Source organism: Gymnodraco acuticeps, unplaced genomic scaffold (assembly GCF_902827175.1).
Source record: "Gymnodraco acuticeps unplaced genomic scaffold, fGymAcu1.1, whole genome shotgun sequence".
NCBI classification, from domain to species: Eukaryota; Metazoa; Chordata; class Actinopteri; order Perciformes; family Bathydraconidae; genus Gymnodraco; species Gymnodraco acuticeps.
The window spans coordinates 1-18,363 of record NW_022992123.1 but is presented as its reverse complement, the minus strand read 5'-3'; the positions used below and the strand labels follow the sequence as shown (position 1 = coordinate 18,363).

The 18,363-nt window shown below is 40.6% G+C and overlaps 1 protein-coding gene across 3 annotated transcripts; it reads right to left on the bottom strand.

Moving 5' to 3' along the window:
• Positions 1–98: 98 nt before the first annotated feature.
• Positions 99–15,953, bottom strand: LOC117537846 (apoptosis-inducing factor 3). Of its 3 annotated transcripts, none has more exons than XR_004567784.1 (20): positions 11,733–11,763; positions 8,002–8,215; positions 7,617–7,726; positions 7,433–7,542; positions 7,285–7,329; positions 7,101–7,197; positions 6,866–6,978; positions 6,493–6,579; positions 6,292–6,383; positions 6,078–6,208; positions 5,536–5,651; positions 4,058–4,129; positions 3,451–3,514; positions 3,235–3,311; positions 3,037–3,154; positions 2,828–2,926; positions 2,549–2,624; positions 2,366–2,470; positions 1,145–1,315; positions 99–1,112 (listed from the first exon to the last, which is right to left on the bottom strand). XR_004567784.1 is itself a non-coding variant. In XM_034203223.1 (20 exons), exons 2-20 carry the CDS (start codon positions 11,761–11,763, stop codon positions 1,449–1,451), a joined length of 1,836 nt encoding a protein of 611 aa, XP_034059114.1. In that variant the 5' UTR covers positions 11,764–11,919; positions 15,516–15,953; the 3' UTR covers positions 1,434–1,448. The 3 variants fall into 3 exon arrangements, 2 of the variants coding, with proteins under 2 accessions (XP_034059115.1, XP_034059114.1); XM_034203223.1 differs by lacking the exons at positions 99–1,112; positions 1,145–1,315 and adding exons at positions 1,434–1,527; positions 15,516–15,953 and having other exon boundaries at positions 11,733–11,919; XM_034203224.1 differs by having other exon boundaries at positions 99–1,315.
• Between the last annotated feature and the right edge of the window lie 2,410 nt (positions 15,954–18,363).

Sequence of the window (18,363 nt, the reverse complement as noted above, 5' to 3'; positions counted from 1 at the left end):
CTGTCCATTTACTGTTCTCCTGGTTATAATAAGGTGAATAATGCACACATGAACAACAGGTGGAGTAACATGGAGAAACATAACGTTTTGTAAAGCAGTGAGTAGTTGGAAGACTTTTATTTAAAAGTTTAGTTATAAAAATGGCCTTCCAGTCTTCACTGTAGGAAGAACGATGCTTTGAAAACGCTGAGTTGACAAGTGTTACATCAGCACAGCAGGATGTAATCACCCATCCGCTTCACACCCATCACAAGCAGCTCTGAATGAACATTACATTACAATAACTGGGGGAAAAAGCGACACATTAATTTCTGCTTATTTTGTAAGACAACAATCCTCAGTTCCCTGAGTAAGTAACAAAGAATATCCCAGTAGACATGCTGCTATAAAAACAACTACTATTGGATTTGCTGAAGGGGAGATTCTCTATAAAGTACATTAATCTATGGTGCAAGCACTACTATGTGATCAAAGTATGATTATTTAAATGTAATTTGTGCAATTTACTACAGTAGCAAGGAAACCAATAAAGGATGTTGTGAACCTAAAGATTATCATTCATTATGAATGAAAGCAGTGTGAGTTAGTGAGTCTGTTAAAGCTGCATTCAGGGTTTTTATGGAGCACATTTGAGCTTTATTTTTGCTGTTGCAACTAGATGGAACATCTCTGTTTAGGGGACTATTTTTAAACTCTTGTTATAGTAAACTATAGCATGCAGATCTAAGGCCTGTATGCAAGCATACAGCCAACACTTTTATTTAAAACTTAGAAAATTCAGTTAAAATGGTATGCCCTTAGTTTGTTGCAGTGCATTCAGGAATACAGCTATATACAATGTTATTTGTACAAAACAATGCCAATGCCCGTCCCTGGCTTCTTATAAACAAAGTGTACAAGTAGTTACATCTTGCATCAGCCCAGAGGCCCAGAATCCAATATTGATTTGTTTGTGAAACGTTACAGCATCGTCAAAAAGGAGCCAACACAGCGATCCAGTGTCTTCAGACAGTGTAGGCTCCATCTGTCACGTTAAAGTGTCTCTCAGGAGCAAAAGCAGGCTTCAGTGTCGTCCTCAGGAAAGTGTGTCTCCAACAGACACGGTCCTTTCCCGTGTGTGTGTGTGTGTGTGTGTGTGTGTGTGTGTGTGTGTGTGTGTGTGTGTGTGTGTGTGTGTGTATATATACGTGTGTCCATACTGAGATAGCTGCTCAGTGTCCCAGCACCATTAGTGTCCATAGTGAAGTCTCCAGTCCTTCAGATGTGATTCAGTCATTGAGAGCCTTTGTCAGTCAGCCAAGAAATGTCTCCAGTCCTGCAAACCATCAAAGCAACCGTCAGACACACACACACACACACACACACACACACACACACACACACACACACACACACACACACACACACACACACACACACACACACACACACACACGTTTATCAAGTCCCTACATATGATCAATCAGGTAACATTTGAAATAGAACATGCTCGTATTTGTCCGTACTTGCCAAGCCTTGGAAAACATCCTTCACATTTTGAGTTTGCATTATTAGAAATGAAAGACACAGGAGATATGAGGAACACTACAGTCATATTAGACCAAAAACACAGCGACAAACAGACAGAAATATATGCAAAACATTAAAGTAATGCTGCACCTTGATTAAGTGTGGTGTCACTTATTGTTACAGGTCAGGTTTGCAAATAATATACACATTTAATAACAAATGAATAAAGTTCCTTTAAAAGTCACAATAATAATAGGCACACAGAGACTGAAGTGGTTCATTTTCAAATTCAATTTAGTTTAATCCTTCCTCCCAAATTTAGAATTTATAAGCATTATGTTAATATATGTTTAAATATTTCAACTCACTTTTATGCAGTTCTAAATATTAGTTAGCTGGTATTGGTTGACAATTGTTGACAGAAACATTAATGAACACTTTAAAAGGTTGTTCATATATGTAACTGACAGTGTTATAAAGTGGTTATTGTTTTAACAGCAATTCCTTCAGATTATAAGCTTTATACAACTGTGTACTAAGTACAGCATTTCCTATTTGAGATAAAGTAGTGGTTAACTAATATATATAGTGTCAAAACTCTGTCTACACTACTTTCCCTATGATAACTTGTATAGTACTTATGACAGCTTGTGTTGTTTTTCTGCAGTACTGAAGTAGCCATAGTTTTTATAATACTTTTCATGTGATTGAAGTCACAAGCTCTGCGACTCCATGTGTGTTCCTGTCTGAGTGATAACATTTGTCATGTTTTTCTTCACAGTGAAACCTGAGAAACCTAAATAACATGACAGCTATTGTAACCGGCAACAGATTTAAGTCTTGAAAGGAGACTCACTCCACATCTCGTTTCTTAATCGTCTTTCCGGATCCTAAGACCTCTGCCACTCGGGATACAATGGGATCATAGTTCATGCTGGCAACAGCAACCACCTCCTCACTCCTGTAGATGGACCAGGGGAGGAAAACAATAAGAAAATAGATGTGGAATCACAATTAAAGACTAAAGAATCTTACGCACCTGGTGTAAAACGCCACAAATCTCAGTTCATCCAGATCCCCTTGTATAATGACATCATCGAATCCTTCACCATACCCTTAAAAATTAAAAATACATATGTATGTGTCTGTCGTCAACAGCAAAAAGAAAAACAGGTGCAATTCAAACTCTCAGTTTAAGGTCTTAATTTAAATGTTTACAGCTAGATGGCAGTGTGGTTACTACACAGCTATTTTTCAACCTCTGATCTCTTACAACATGTCTGACTTATAATACCACTCTTAATACTTAATTATTTACCTGCATAGCGAAGGGTCTTCCCAAACATGGCTGACCAGAAGTAAGGCACAGTTTTGATCTCAGCGGCTCTGCCCATCATGCTGAGAGCCGCTGCCCTTCCTGTCAGCATAGAGAAAGAAACAAGAAACATTTAAAGGCTTGTCTTAAAGAATTCATCATAACAGTGAAGTATTACAGCCTTTGATATGCAGTCAGGAGGACACACTCACCGTGTACATGAGCCATTTGCCAGTGAGGGATGTTCACCTTCTTGTTGTTGCGCGGCGGGAAAGGAAACACCACCACATCTCCTCCAGCGTAGACCCCATCAGCACTTGTCTGCATCATCTGAGAGAAACAGTTTAGAGGAGTAAATTAACATCATGGGACAACGCTTATTCACGAAGACTAGGCTTTTCACGCCATACCTTGTTGACGGTGATGAAGCCCCTGGAGTCCATGTGGATGCCGCCCTGTTTCAGGAAGCCGGTTGCAGGAATACTTCCTGAGACACACAAGAGAACACAGGTTGAATATGCAGCTGCTGTCACACATAAAAAGGGAGTTCTGGCATCTGTTTTATCACTGAGTAGATAATGATAACAGGGTTAAAAAGGGACATATTTCATCCTCTTTGACCTCACCTGCTCCGATGACACACACGTCTGCTCGTAGGACTTTACCACTCTTCAGGGCCACCTCTTTCAGCTGTGTGCACAGGAAAAACAAAATGTCCAGGCCATGTACTGTATATGCATAATGCTACATTAACAGCTTTGACACTTCCTTTCAGGAGTTTACTCTTAATGCCACTAAAAATATTTTCTGACCACTTACTAAGAGTAAGGGGGGGATACAAGACATCAACTTGAACTTTGGAAACTGGCATGGACTATTTTTACTCTTTTTCAGACATTTTTTAGATCAAATGAATAATGAATAATCTAGAAAACAATAAAAAGATATATTAATGATTAAAACAACTCTCAGTTGCAGCCCTAACAGCATGTGATTCCAGCCTGAGAGTTTTGAAGCATTTCAATCAAAATCTTACATTATTTTTGATTGTTAAACTCTTTAAAGTGTTAATTTAGTTGCTCATTTAGTGGTTTTATTTTTTACAGAAATACGTTTGCAGCACCTTTTAAGGAGCTTTAAATCTGACACACACTCATCTTCATCGTGGATTAACCATGAGAGGGTAGTGCTGCTGAGCATCATGTCATGCTGTTTCTCTCACTTTCGGAATACCTGTCCGTGTTGGCCAACCATCTCCGACACCTCGTTCAGCATGTAGAACTTCACCCTGTTTACCTCGAACAGCTGCAGACAAAACACAACACTCTTATTGTGTGAAAACACTAACAGCAAGATGGCTGAATTAAGTAATGCATTAAAACATTTAGGCTCTCTCTTGTGGTTACTGGGGTATTGACTAGACCAGTGGTTCCCAAACGGTGTGCCGCGGCACACTGGTGTGCCGTGAGGCAAGTCCGGGTGTGCCGTGGGATTTTGTGACAACCATACGTTATTATTGCAATATAAAACTACACAAAAATAATAATTTTTTTATTTACTATCAGTACTTTGTAGGTTTATATGTACGTAATCTGCGCGACTTTCGCGTCCACATCTCCACGTGCAGTGCTGCATAAACATGGCTGAGTCAGCGATAACTTTCGAGGGGTGGAGGTATGCCCATTATTTTGAGTTCGTCCGAAGAATAGACAGGAATGTGACGGTGAGGTGCAAACTGTGTCCAGGACAGAAGCTGTTATCCACTGCTGGAAACACCACGTCAAACCTCAACAAACACCTGCAAAGAACACATGCTAAGGTAAAGCTAACACACAAGCTATTTGTTGTTTGTTTATATCACATAGTCTGTTCTTCTTCTCTGTCTTCCGGTTGTTGCCTTTTTTGAATGACAAATACACACTACCGCCGCTTGCTGGTAAGGAAAGTTATTGCCACTCACGCATGCGCAAGTTCGTACGTGCTCGGCGAGTAAAGTAACGAGTTACTTATGTAGATAGTAACGAAGTAGTGTAATATATTACTTTTTTAAGTAATATGTAATATATTACATTTTTTTAGTAACGACCCCATCTCTGGAGTTGGCGTTCTCTACTCTGATTTACATGAAGAACAACAGGAGGTCACGGGACTCACGGCTCTCTGTTGAACAGGACTTGCGAGTGGCCCTCTCCTCAGCCACCAAGGATTAAAAAATTCTGCGCGCCCGACAGGCCCATGTATCTCACTAATTTGTAAGTCGGCAAAATATTTACAATAGCACATGTTTCAATGCTGAATGCTGAAATGTTAATTGTGTGACCTGTCTGGTTTAAATGAGTGTGTTGCTGCTTTGATGAAGCCTAATTTGATAAAGTTTCAAATTAATTTCTGAAATATTTCGTTAATAAATATTTCATGAGTAATATAGTTGTCTTTGTCACATTTTATTTGGCATTAGTAAATAATTATGCACATTTACAGATATTTTACATGATATGAGTGATAACACGTGTTATAAGGGCTATTTTGCACAATAGGTGTGCCTTGAGATTTGTACTTGTCCTTTGGTGTGCCTTGGGCACAAAAAGTTTGGGAACCACTGGACTAGACTAATCACATGCATGTGATTTGCATTTAAACTAGTGAGATGTTTTCCCTTCCCTAAGAGAATAACTATGGGTTTGCTAAGGTGCTCTTTGATGAGTTCCTACCTTCATTATGGCTTTCCCTACTTTCTCCCCGAGAGCATGTTTAAAGGGAACTGTCTCGATCCCGATGACAGAGACCGAGTGAGCTTTGTCAGTGAGAGCTGCAGCCACCTCCATACCTGCAAATACAACACATAAACGGTACACAGTTCATACAGAAGAATCGGAGGGATGAAAACCTCTTTAATGGTCACACATGCAGAGCACACAGCACACACAGTGACATGTGTTCTCTGCATTTAACCCATCCTAGTACCAGGAGTCTAGTAGTAGGAGCAGTGGGCAGCTATTGTACAGTGCCCGGGGAGCTCTGTCTCTGGTTGGCTGTTCACACATGTGATTAATCATGTGATAAGGTAAAAGGTTACTTCTACACTTGACTGTAAGTCGAAACAAGTCACTTAATAAATGTGTTTTACTCTGATTTACTTAATTTTGACCACCTACCACCTACTAATTTTGACCACCTACTAATTTTGTTATTATTATTTTCCCGTGAATCTATCACAGTCAGCAAACATTTGAAGATTGTGTATTTTTCTCACCGACAAACGATGTCCCCACAATCACAGCGTTCTTGTTGTTGGCCAGCCTCGCTATGCTGTTGGCGTCATCAGGCGTCCTGAGGTGGAACACGTTCTCGACATCCTGTCCTTTGTAGATCATTGTTTTGGGTCTTTGGAAGCAATCAGCTGTCAGTTTTTTTATTTATAATCTCAGCTGCTTAATTATGATGTGAAATAGCAGTTTGTTTCTTACTTGCTTCCTGTAGCAATAAAGAGTTTCTTGTACTCCATCCTCAAGCCATCTTCAAAGATCACAGATCGTGTTTTCAGGTCTATCGCCACAGCCTAAAGAAAACATGGCATGGTAATGCAGGTTATTGTGTTGGATTTGTGCTAAAAATGCCAAAGATCGATTTAGATGTTACAAACTAATATATTGGTCATCCTATCTCACCTCTTTCTCTGTGAGCAGTTCAATGTCATGATCTTGTAGGAATTCCACAGAGCGCAATCTCAGCTGCTCTGCTGTGCTTTCTAAAGACTAAGGGTCAGCAAGTTAGTTAATCAATCAAATCATTGAATTAAATTAAACAAAATTCAAGAAGAAATCTTTCCATAAGAAATCTTTCCAAAAGGTTTACATCGGTTATCAGCCAATTAACAACATTTATCTTTAATCTCCTGCACGGCAATGAAACATTGAACTGTTGTTGTGTAGCTGTTCCCCAGAGAGCTTCTGTTTCCTCTACAGCACCTCTGCAGTCTGTCACGCAACATTTTGGCTCCAATTATGTCACGTTTTATGTGTTCAAGGTCTGTGTACAAACCTTACTCAGTTTAGGCCTGTCATATGGAGGATGTCTGTCCATGGTGCACATGACGATGCGGTCGGTGAAGCCCTCTTGCCTTAGTGTCTCTGCACATACCAGAGCTGCTGGGCCTGCGGATAAGGTAACCATAAAAGAGGAGGATAATATTGAAAAACAGACATTGAAGGAAGATGCTGCTGATAACAGTCTAAAAGAGCTTGATTTGTTGTACGCGGGAGAAAAACACACTGACCTGAGCCAATGATGAGAACATGGCTGAAACCCGTGTTGGAGTTAATGACTGCTGAGCATCGGGCCATCGGCTTTGACCTTTTCTGTGACTGAAGAGCCTGAAAATGTATTTAAAAAGAACTCAGATCAGTCAGGTGACCAACGTCGAATTCTGCATAAATTCTCTTCATCCTTTATCTTGTTACCTGCTTGTTTGCACGAATGATCACCTTGTCCTTTTCAACTCTGACCTGAAGCAAACAAACATGAGTGATGTGTACACTTGTTTATGGTGCTCAGAGACATGATAAGGCAGAGAATGTGTAAAGAGACGGCACCGGCGGGGAAGGTCACCTGGAAGATCGGCAGGCTGTCCAGCCCAGGGAAATCCTCGAGGTCTCCTGTTGCGATGTTGAAACATGCACCGTGCCACGGACAGCGCACATGCCCTTTTGACAACACACCTGCAAGGGAAGTCAAGCTTATAACAAAGAAATTGTTGTTAAAATCATACCCGAAAAAAATATATATAACTCACCTTTGACCAGAGGTGCTCCGTAGTGTGGACACTTGTGGGCGATGGCAGAGAACTCCCCATGTTCTTTGATCAACAAAGCTCTGCCACTTCCCAAATCCACCTCTCGCATCCTGCCACACACACACAAAAAGTTGCACCTTGTTATTTTAAGGAAATACATACCCCTTTTGAAAGTTGTAAAAAAACGACACATAAAAAGATGCATCACTATTTAAACATAGCAAGGACACATCAGGAGCCAACTTTGTCCCCACCTCTTTGCATTAGGATAATTTCTTTTTCACTTTGATTAACATTTGTGTCATTAACATCATAGTACACAACAGCTTCTCTACGTCTGTGTTTTGGTTGTAAACAAAAAAGAGCTGTTGTATAATTTTCTTACTGTCCGTTTTCCAGATCTTTAACATGACAGACGGAGGCCTCCACATAGTCCCGTGGTTTGTGGTAGAGGGGGAGCGGGGTGGAGTCATCATCAGAGCCGTGTCCCAGGGCCCCGTTGGGTCTGGAGTCGGCAAAGGGACTCGCTTTGCCGTTTGGTGACAGCCCATCCACCTCTTTTTCTTTTTCCAGGAGAGAGAGTTCCACTTTGACTTCAACTGCACACACACACATCGACTATTTTAGAAAATGCATGATTAAACACATGTAGCACATTCACACTGATCACAGTAAATTAGACAAACACGGTACAATCCATCACCAAATTACCCTTTTGACGTACAACCAAAAGGACTGCTTGATATTCTGAGCACATCTTAATTTCCTTGAACTTCAGAAAACAAAGTTTGCAGTGTTGAATAGAGCAATGGAAAGAAATGGAAAGATCTCTGACTGCATGGCTCAATCTTTGCGGGTGTTCCAGAGAGAGGAAGGATAATATCATTCTCTGTTGATCTGTTTACTCTTATTCGATTACCTGGAAAGACCCTACTTGTACATCAGGATTCTCTTCCTCCACTTCAGTTCGTCCTTCAAACCGTTCATTGCCAACATGCTTGTGTCCAAATTCCAGTCTGGGCCTGAACACAGCTATTTGGTACTGAACTCTGGATTTTCTGTCAAAACTGTGCCCAAAGTGTCAGGTTAGGAAAGCATACATCCTCCAACCTCACCCAGAAATATGGTGTTCTGCAGGGCTGTGTGCTTAGCCCACTCCTGTTTGCCCTCTTCACCCATGAATGTGAACCTATCCACGCAACAAATAACATTATAAAATGTGCAAACAACACGCCAGTCATGTATCTAATCTATAACAGTGATAGGTCAGAGATAACTCACCCTGCCCACCTTTCAAATCTAGTCACCTCTGGCAAACGATACAGGACAATACACGTACACGACTGAAGAATGGCTTCCTCCCCAACCTAATGCCATCAACTGTTCAACATTAAATAGACATGTATCTAAGTAATATACTCATATTGGCATTACCAATATTACCCGTGCATTGAAGTATTGTTCTTGTGTACCTGACCTGTTAATCTATTTCCATCCTTAACCTTTGCTTTGGAAGAGGAATTTGCGTTTCAGCGAGGAGAGACGTCAACAACTTTGGGACAAATTGAGAGCGACATCTCCACAACTGAAACAAATGACTGCAGGAAGCATGCTGAAGGGAGATGTGAGTAAGGGAGAAACTTGCCTCCTTTATTTTATTTTCCCTTTTACCATCTAGTGAGTATAAGGCTATTTTTACAAAGCCGAAGATATGACGCAGAAAAACCTTGAAAGGGAAGAGACAGGTAACACTGCCACTAATTTCGAAAACAAATCATTCACTTCTGAATCAGTCTATATCTAAATATAAATAAGTAAGTTCCAAAACATACTTTGACAGGATTACAATGCCTTAAATCAGTGGTTCTCAAAGTGGGGGGCGCGCGAGAGACCAGGAAGAAAAATGGTTATAAAAAATATATATATTAAAAAAAAATATCATAATTTGAAAAATTATTGATTCGAAAATAATATGATGCAGTACAGTACTATTACGTCTGGGTCTCTGTGTTTCATTAAAGCTCGGCTCTGTGTGTGTGTGGAACGAGCCATTTTGTGTGCGCGAGCGAGAGAGAGAGAGCGCACCGGTACCGGAGATCGTTGTTGTTAGCTTCTGGTGCTAGCGAGCTACGCTAACGGATATAAGGAGTTTTTTCAACAACAAAGTGGAGGAGAGTCCTCTCCTGTCAGACTGAGAGACTCAGTGAGCCAAGGACTCTCTCAGTGTTATCTCAGTGGGTCTCAAACGTTTTGATCACCATTAATGTAAACTATTATTTCCGAGGCACACATTTATATGATCATTATAGTTATAAAAAAATAAGAGAATAAAAGAAAAACAGCTATGAAATACTATATGACAGTAAAACAAGAATAAAGTTTAAAAGGGTGATTTGTAAAATATCCATAAAGAAAAAGTAAATCTGTTTACAGTTCTGTTTCAAATGGGTGTTGAGAGATGTATCCATAGATCTCTTCATTTTGCTCTCAAAGTGCACCAGATTGATGCATTTAACTTCAATATTTAAAGAAAATCGTCCCGGGGGAGCATGCCCCCGGACCCCCCTATGTAAGGTCCACACACCACCTATGAAAATAGCACTTGACCCCTGCTTACACATATATGCCGTGAGCTGATTATTGAGCCTTCATTGTAACAGTTGCGGGAACACTGTGTGTATGCGTGTGGGGAGTGTTGCAGTAGAAAGTTCCACTGTAGCGCCCGGGACATTAATGGGAAACCCTAAATGTTTGAGCACCCTCTATTATTATTACATTACATTGCATTTAGCTGACGCTTTTATCCAAAGCGACTTACAATAAGTGCGTTCAACCAACAAAATACAACTTGAAGAAAACAGAATCATATAAGTACATCAGGCTTCATAGAGCAAAAACATTTCAAGCGCTACTCAACTGGCTTTAGATAAGCCAGTCCTTTATTAGTATAAAAGTGCTTTGTTAATAGTTCTATCGCTCGTTCTATGAAACGTCAAGCTACCCCACAGCACCCCCAAAAGAAATCTCTGGCGCCGCCACTGAGCCTGACTTGTGTTGGGGGGGCCCGACTTTTTTTTTTCTCCCAAGGGGGGGCCTGACAGAAAAAGTTTGAGAACCACTGCCTTAAATAATGATATTTCCATAATTAAAGTGAAATAAACAACCCAGCAGTTTTTGTCGTTCTTATTTTGTTCTTCCTGAAAACAGGCTATAACAGAGTAATTTTGTTGGGAGATATTGTCCTTTGAAGACATATGATGCACTGCTTGATTGAGCTTGATTTATGTTTCTTAACATTAAACAACGGTTGTGTAATTCCCTTTTCACTGCAGCAGGCTGTATCTGTTCGGCTGGAAAAATGTGCTGATCATCCGGTTCTTGCACAGTAATCTGGCAGGAATTTTATCCTGCTGAGCAAGCCTTAATTAAAATCAATGGAAAATCGTAATAGTGGGTGCAATTGCAGAGAAAAGAAAGAGAAAGCTTTCCACAGCTGAAGAGAACCTCTGGATGCTGCTGGATCTGATGCTAAATGAAACATCGCCACACTGATGCTGCAGTTCCGCAGTTATAAAAAGTTCCCTGATGTGGAACATGTATCAAAATATGTTCTGTAAATTGTAATATTCATGTCTCTGAATGTTATCCTCCTGACCAAAGATGCCACAGAGAGCATTTAAATTCCTCCCACACAAAACACTTTGGTGCAAGCAGAGGAGGCAGGATGCATGTATAACAGGGTTTGGAGGCGGGATAGCTGGTTCCTAGAGGAAAACATTACGCTATTCATATACATATTTCAAAATGAACACTTTACAATATTACGCAATCTTGTAAAACAACAGCACAAAGCACTTCCATGGAGGGAATTTCAGCCCCTTAAGAGTCCATTTAAACAATAATTCATCATAACAACTTGTTGTGTTGCAGAACATCAGACTGTAAGATGCTGCTCTTATTTTGTCCTCCCCCTGTAGGGGAGCGGACTGTTAGAAACACCTTTTTTCAGTCGTTTTTCAGCACCTGAACAAGCTTTAATGGTGCTTGTTTGCCGAACGTTTCCTTTCAAAGTCCAGTAACCTGCCTCTGATTGAGATAGGGGAACATGTCCGTTACCTGGTTTGGGTTTGGAGAAGCATCCTCCCATGGTGGGCCCAGGAGTGAGGGACACCCAGGGGGAGGGAGGTGCGTCAGATCCTCGGGCTGGGCTGCTTGGTTGGGAAGTAACGATAACACGGAGCTGTGTGTAAGAGATCCTGCAGGTCCAGACTGGCCATCGCACAGATCAGCTGCTCCTCATAATCTGCACGAACAGAGGGAAACACATGAAAACACTCAGACGGATCAGATGTGATGCTTTGAAAATAAATAACAGGTCTTTTTGCTGAATTTACTTTTTGACTGCTTCAAGTTTCAAATTGTAGCTTTTAATTTACAATTTTGTCTTTCAAATTATCAAAACATTTGGCCCCATTTTGTCTCGTTTCATAGTGACTGATTGTGTTTGTGTAGTTTATTACAGAAAGTGATTGTAAAGTGTCAAGATTAGACCAGATCAGAGAGTAACCGTTAAATATTAACAGCTCTCTAACACCTATTAACTTTCTTGTCACACTGCACTCTTAAAGGCAAGAAGGGGCCCCTTGAGTTTTAAAATCCCCCTTGTTGTGTTGCCACGTTGCCCTTACATTTCTGCTAGCTCTGGTATTTCCCCCACACATACAGTAGTTAGTCACAGAGCGCTGGCTGCTATGAATCTGAGTGGATGGCAGGTGAATCGCTCAACCCGGTGCAATCCATCACCAAATTATCCTTTTGAGGTACAACCAAAGGACTGCTTGATATTCTGAGCACATCTTAATGTCCTTGAACTTCAGGGGAAAAAAAGTGTGCAGTGTTGAATAGAGCACTGGAAAGAAATGGAAAAGATCTCCGACTGCATGGCTCAAACTCTGCAGCTGAGAGTGAGTTATATTGTATTTGTTTGCAGGGTGAAAGTACTGTACTAAAGTATAATACTAAGGTAATTGCAATATTTTCATTAAAAAAACCTATTACTGAACTCAATTTATTTGATGGCTATAGTTACAAGACACTTAAGACCTATTACTAAAAACAATGTGTAGTTTGGGCCCCTTATGGTATTCCAGAAATCTATATTTTCTCTCCTTCACCTCTAATTAATCATCACATGACCCCTCAGAGTGATTGACACTGGACCTAAATACCTGACTGTATCTTATAACTAGCTCCACCTGCTACAACAGTAAAACTGATGCATTCGGTATCATCCAAACAATAATCTTGAACAGAAATATATATAGTCAGAGGGCTATTTTTATTTAGAACAAATGCTTTTGCTTTTGATACTTTTAGTATGTGTGGCTGCTTAACACCATTGCACTTTGAATGAAGTAGAATTTTGATCCATTGTTGTGTTTGTACTTTTTACATTACATGTTACTTATAACATATTTATTTCAGAAACACTTTTTGTTATATTCCATGGAATGCTCTTAACATCCCGATAGCAATGAATACATTAAATGCTTTGACAATGAATACATGCAAAAATGTCATCTGTGGAAGCCGTAGCGCTTTAAAAAGCACGACCAATCATTTTAGCAGGCCCGGCTAAAATAACTGGATGGCCTGTCAGCCTTCCATCTGTGCACAAACTTATCTCGTGCCCTCATTGGTCGAGCTGGTTTCTCCAAAATTACCTACTCCACCTTTAAGTGAAGTATTTTACAACGTCTTCAATGTTTGTTTGATACATATTTCCCGATACAAGTTGTTGTTGGAAGTAATGTTAAGTAAAACAAAACTACAGCTGATGATCATTTTTGGCCCTAAAATCAAGTCAGATTTTCCAAATTGTGATTTCATGTCTTTTTAGTCTTAATTCAAGCGCTAAGCATCCAAATATCTGAGCCAAGCCCTGACAATATCCTGCATTAAGTTGACAGCTGTGCCTAAACAGCAGAGCCTTTGATGTTGTGTGTTTCCCTGAACACACAGAGCAACATATTAAAACTCCACTCTCACATGTTGCCACTTTAATAATTTGTCACCACTTAAAATGTGATGAACAACCAATTGGATTGGAAAGAGCTGCCATCATGGAGTTCCAACAAGCCACCAAGATATTTTGTGAGAAACTAAAGTAGGTTAAGCAGATTTGGTCCCCACAACATATGACGCAGATCCCGCTCTCTCACTGTTGGGCCTGTCCCCATGCAGTGCTAATAATCCTGCCTGCAAACAAGCTGTCAGTTTCACTCACTTCCCTACAAATGTAATACCTGTTACTGGAATGCTAGAGGGGAGAATTAGCAAAAGGCGACGCCTGGTTGGTGGCGGGAGGTCGATTTATAAACTGGGGTTGAAAAAAAGCAGGAATGTTGAGCAGCAAAGCACCCACCATCATTCATAACTGGCCTAAACCTTCACCAAATGCATTCTGCAACAGCAAACTGTGATTTCATTGAGGAACGTGGTCAACAATGATTAACATCAACTGAATTAAAGAAGAGCTGCTGGTTCAGTGGCTCATTCACCTCCAAACTGGTCTCTGTTTTATTCAAACACTCGCTTGACAGGTATGTTGGCCAGCAGTTAACGATTAGGTGTCTCTGATCCTCAGCTGATAAAGGACAACAATCTACCTGCGCTCTTAATATTTTACCACACCTCTTTACCCCCTTCATTAGCAGGGGGGGTTTGTGAAAGACAAAGTTATCATTCCCTGATTGTGTAAAAGTCAACGGGTGAACAAAAGTTATCTCTCACCACGGTCTTAGTGGTTATCTATTTGTTTGTCAGCTTATGGAACATACAAGCGGTGAAGTGTTTACTTTTTAAGTAAATTGAGTCACCAGATTTTCTCCCCAAAGTGCCAAGACGTTTTTGATTTATTTCTATTTACTCCATTGCCTACGTGTCCTAATTATAAAAGAATAGAGTGGATTACAGTTAATCACAATCCCCATTAAGAAGCTCTGGTCATTTTCGACCACGTTTCTCCAAATGCTTGTACTGTTTGTGTATTGTAAAATTGGTAGTTGTTATTGCCATTTCAGAGACAGGAGAGCTGACAGCAGATTAATAAAGTCCCAAACAGTATCTAAAGTGTGCTTTCTGTCTGCATACACAATACAAAAAAACGTTTGGTGTTTTGTATAATATAAATATGCCACGTGGATCTAGAAAACAAAGATTAGACAGCATTCTTTCAGCATTGTTTACTGTCAAAGCGGTTCAATGAGGATAATTAGTTTGCATTACTCTCAATTTTTTCTTTCAAAGTTGACCCCCACTTTACACTGTGTATATTATATATTGTTGTGTAAAGCTAAAGCGTGTGAACAATGCATGGCACCGCAGTAGTCTATCAGGTCATCTTCTGCTGCTTTGAGCGATAACCTCTCCATGATGTCATGGAAAACTAGAATTGTGGTTTTCAGAGGGGTGTACACCCCCACAGAGGAGCTGTGTTTCCATAAAGCAATTCTGCTATTGACCGGTTTCTCAGCATGCACACAAAAACTAAAACATACACATAATCAATAAAAAACATAAAATAATGTAAGTTTTGAAGTGTTATATTGGATTCTCATCCAGTTTTCTAAATAGTTATTGATGTACTAACTATTAAAACAGCCCTGATGTACTGATCCAACAAAAATGAATATAGTTTGTGTTTCTGGTTTCAGTTTTAATACTGCACCACTCCATGGTTCTCCAAGTAAGATCTGGTCAGTACTGTATGTACCCATGGTGCACAAATGCAGGCAGAATAAGTCTGACACTACACAGAGCATCACACAAACATATAATGATGCGAACTAATACAACAGAGCTATATTTCCCTGACTCATAACAAGAAATGAAGCTTACCAGTGTGCATGGAGCAGGTGCAGTGATCCAGTCAAACTCCCCGGTGCTCAGCTTCCCTTGTGGAGCACGGTAGCATATTAGCACATGAGTCTCCTAACAATCCTGTCCACTGGAGTATTCCCAGTCTGTGCGTCCCTCTGTACCCTCCTCTGCCTCTTGATGCAGCAGAGACTGAAGTGAGTGTGTGTGAGTGTATGAGTGTGTGTGTGCCCCTGGCAGAGCCTCCCTCCAGAAGCAGACTGAGCAGACCGATCGTGGGAGTTTCTCTCTTTCTCTGGCCGAGCCTGTAAATGCAGCACGGAGGACCTCTGCCAGTTTCTCAGCTGTATGCAGTATTGATGGAGTTGCTGAGGGGATGCTCACACAGCATGAATTCTCACCGTCCTCCTCACCCCTCACACACGCACACACACGCACACACACACACACACACACACACACACACACACACACACACACACACACACGCACACACACACACACACACACACACACACACACACACACACACACATACACACACTCTGTCCTAGAGGCTGCCTGCTTTTCTGCCCTTTTCAGCCTCGTCCTCAGGTGTCAAAGACCTGACTTGCCAGTTAAGCTTGATCAAAGACCAGCTCCCCCCTCTCACACACACACACACACACACACACACACACACACACACACACACACACACACACACACACACACACACACACACACACACACACACACACTTAACTGCACTGCCTAGTTGGACTGCCCACTTATCATACTGTCTATGCATGCATTGTGTGCTACTGTTAAAACTTACTAGAGTGATATTTACTCTATGCTGCCAGGAGACATACAAAGTGCAGATTGCTGCAAACTATCAAACACTCTTATAGTACGTGTGCTACTTTTCTTTCAGTGTGCAACAATGGAAGAAAGTGCAGTTGGTGCAGTAAGTCCCAGTTTCAGTCAGGGGGGGGTAGGTGGAGCAGGATTAAAAAGGTATACTGAGTATATTTCCATTCCTTATACTCTCACTGTGGGAGTTAATGTACCTCCCTTTCAAATAACTGCAGCGACAAGGTCATTCACCTGAAGGTATCAGATCCATGTCTGTGGAAATTACAGCAGTATGACACAGGGTCATGATTTGGATGCAGCATTAGCAACCCTAATCGTTTTTAAATTGTTGTTCAAATATTTGTTTTAAACAATAGACATTTATCAGATGTATCCAAGCTACATGGAGTGGTTGTATTTCTACAGTGTGCTGACAGCTGACACGTGCACATGTGCTCCAGTGTCAGTGTGTTTGTGTTGCTCTCTGCATGTGTTCAAGCACATGTAAAAACAATGCAGTGGAAGCCGGGGCGGGCGGTGTGCACATGTACAACAAGACGAGTGATCGGCGTCACACAGGGGGGCACTGATGTATCACTCTGTTTAATTGAATTACAAGGAGACTCTCTTCTGCTGCGTCCGGAGAAAGCTGCAGTATCAACAAACTCAGGGAGAGAAGTGAAATGAATCATTAATAGGCTGAAATGTATAGATCATGGCCTGCCAAAACATTAATGTCAGGATTCTACCTGACCGTTAGTTTATCTTAACAGAGTGCGTCTCTTAGGCAAATCACATCAGCATGTTAAACCTTAGTATCTAAACATGCTTGGACATGTTATTCGATGAAATAACAAGGTTGCTGCAAATATACATTTGTTTGGGAAGTAATGAACTGACAAGTTCTGTGAGAATTTGTAACAGATGTTTTGAAATGGTTGAATTGCTGTCAAACACGGTCCCAGATTTACTTGAAGTCATCAAGATTTTTCTTTTTTCCCCCCAACATTTCAAGGTCAAGTTATTAATGTTCAAAATGATCATTTGAGGGTGTGGTATTCCATTACAGTCTAGACCACACATGTCAAACTCAAGGCCCGGGGCCAAATCAGGCCCGTGGTGGATTTAATTTCGCCCGCAGGATAATTTCTAATTACTATTAGATCTGGCCCGCCGGTATATTGCACGCACACCTTCTCTCAATCCTGAGGGTCTCCTCAGCTCAGAGCCTGAGCCCAAACATTGATGACCTTGCACCCAAGATGAGATGCCAAGTATCTGCTTGAACTAGCATCACAGAGCAGCACACTGAGTTTAATGGATGTTTCCTCCTGCACTTTCTTTTCTTGCGACAACAGGGCATGTTTGGTTTTTTCTTTGCGGGAAATAGTTTTTTTGAAGCTGTTGTTGGCCTGTGGAAAAATGTAATCCTAAGAAATGACTCTGGAAAAGCTGCAGATCGAGCCATAAGAAAAGAATGCAACTGATTATTTAATGCTTAATGTTGTTTTTATAGGCAATCATTTAAACGTTGTTAGTTCCAGGTTTAATATGTGCAATAAGTTCATTTCAATAAGTTCTGCAATAAACATTGAACCAGTCCGGCCCTCGACTAGCACCCATTTTTTAATTTTGGCCCACTGTGTATTTGAGTTTGACACCCCTGGTCTAAACACTCTTCATAGAAACTGGTCTCTCTCTCTAGAATCATATATATTAAACTACTGGATTATAATTGTTATGCAATAATGCGTTCATCACATCTGGTAAATGCGGAGCTATACTTACTTAATTACTTATACCACTGCTGGAGATTTTAACATATAATTATACAGTTTGTTTTTTTGATTATTTATATTTTGTATAAGCTAATGATCTGAATTGTAAATAAAACATTTTAAGCTAGGTACAAGTAGCCAAAAATCATACTTAAGACTTAAGACAGAGCCTTTGCTGTTGCAGCTCCAAAGTTATGGAACGAATTTCCCCTCCAGGTTAGACTTGCTCCAACTCTGCCTGTTTTTAAATCTCG

Bases quoted from the DNA above. Each gene is read 5' to 3' on its own strand.
- LOC117537846 (XM_034203223.1), bottom strand. From the start codon at position 11,763: ATGGGAGGATGCTTCTCCAAACCCAAACCAG. The intron at 7,543-7,616 runs GTGAGTTATATA...CTTCCCTTGCAG, and splicing joins CGGAGCACCTCTGGTCAAAG to GTGTGTTGTCAAAAGGGCAT. The intron at 7,330-7,432 runs GTGACCTTCCCC...TGTTTGCTTCAG, and splicing joins ACAGCCTGCCGATCTTCCAG to GTCAGAGTTGAAAAGGACAA.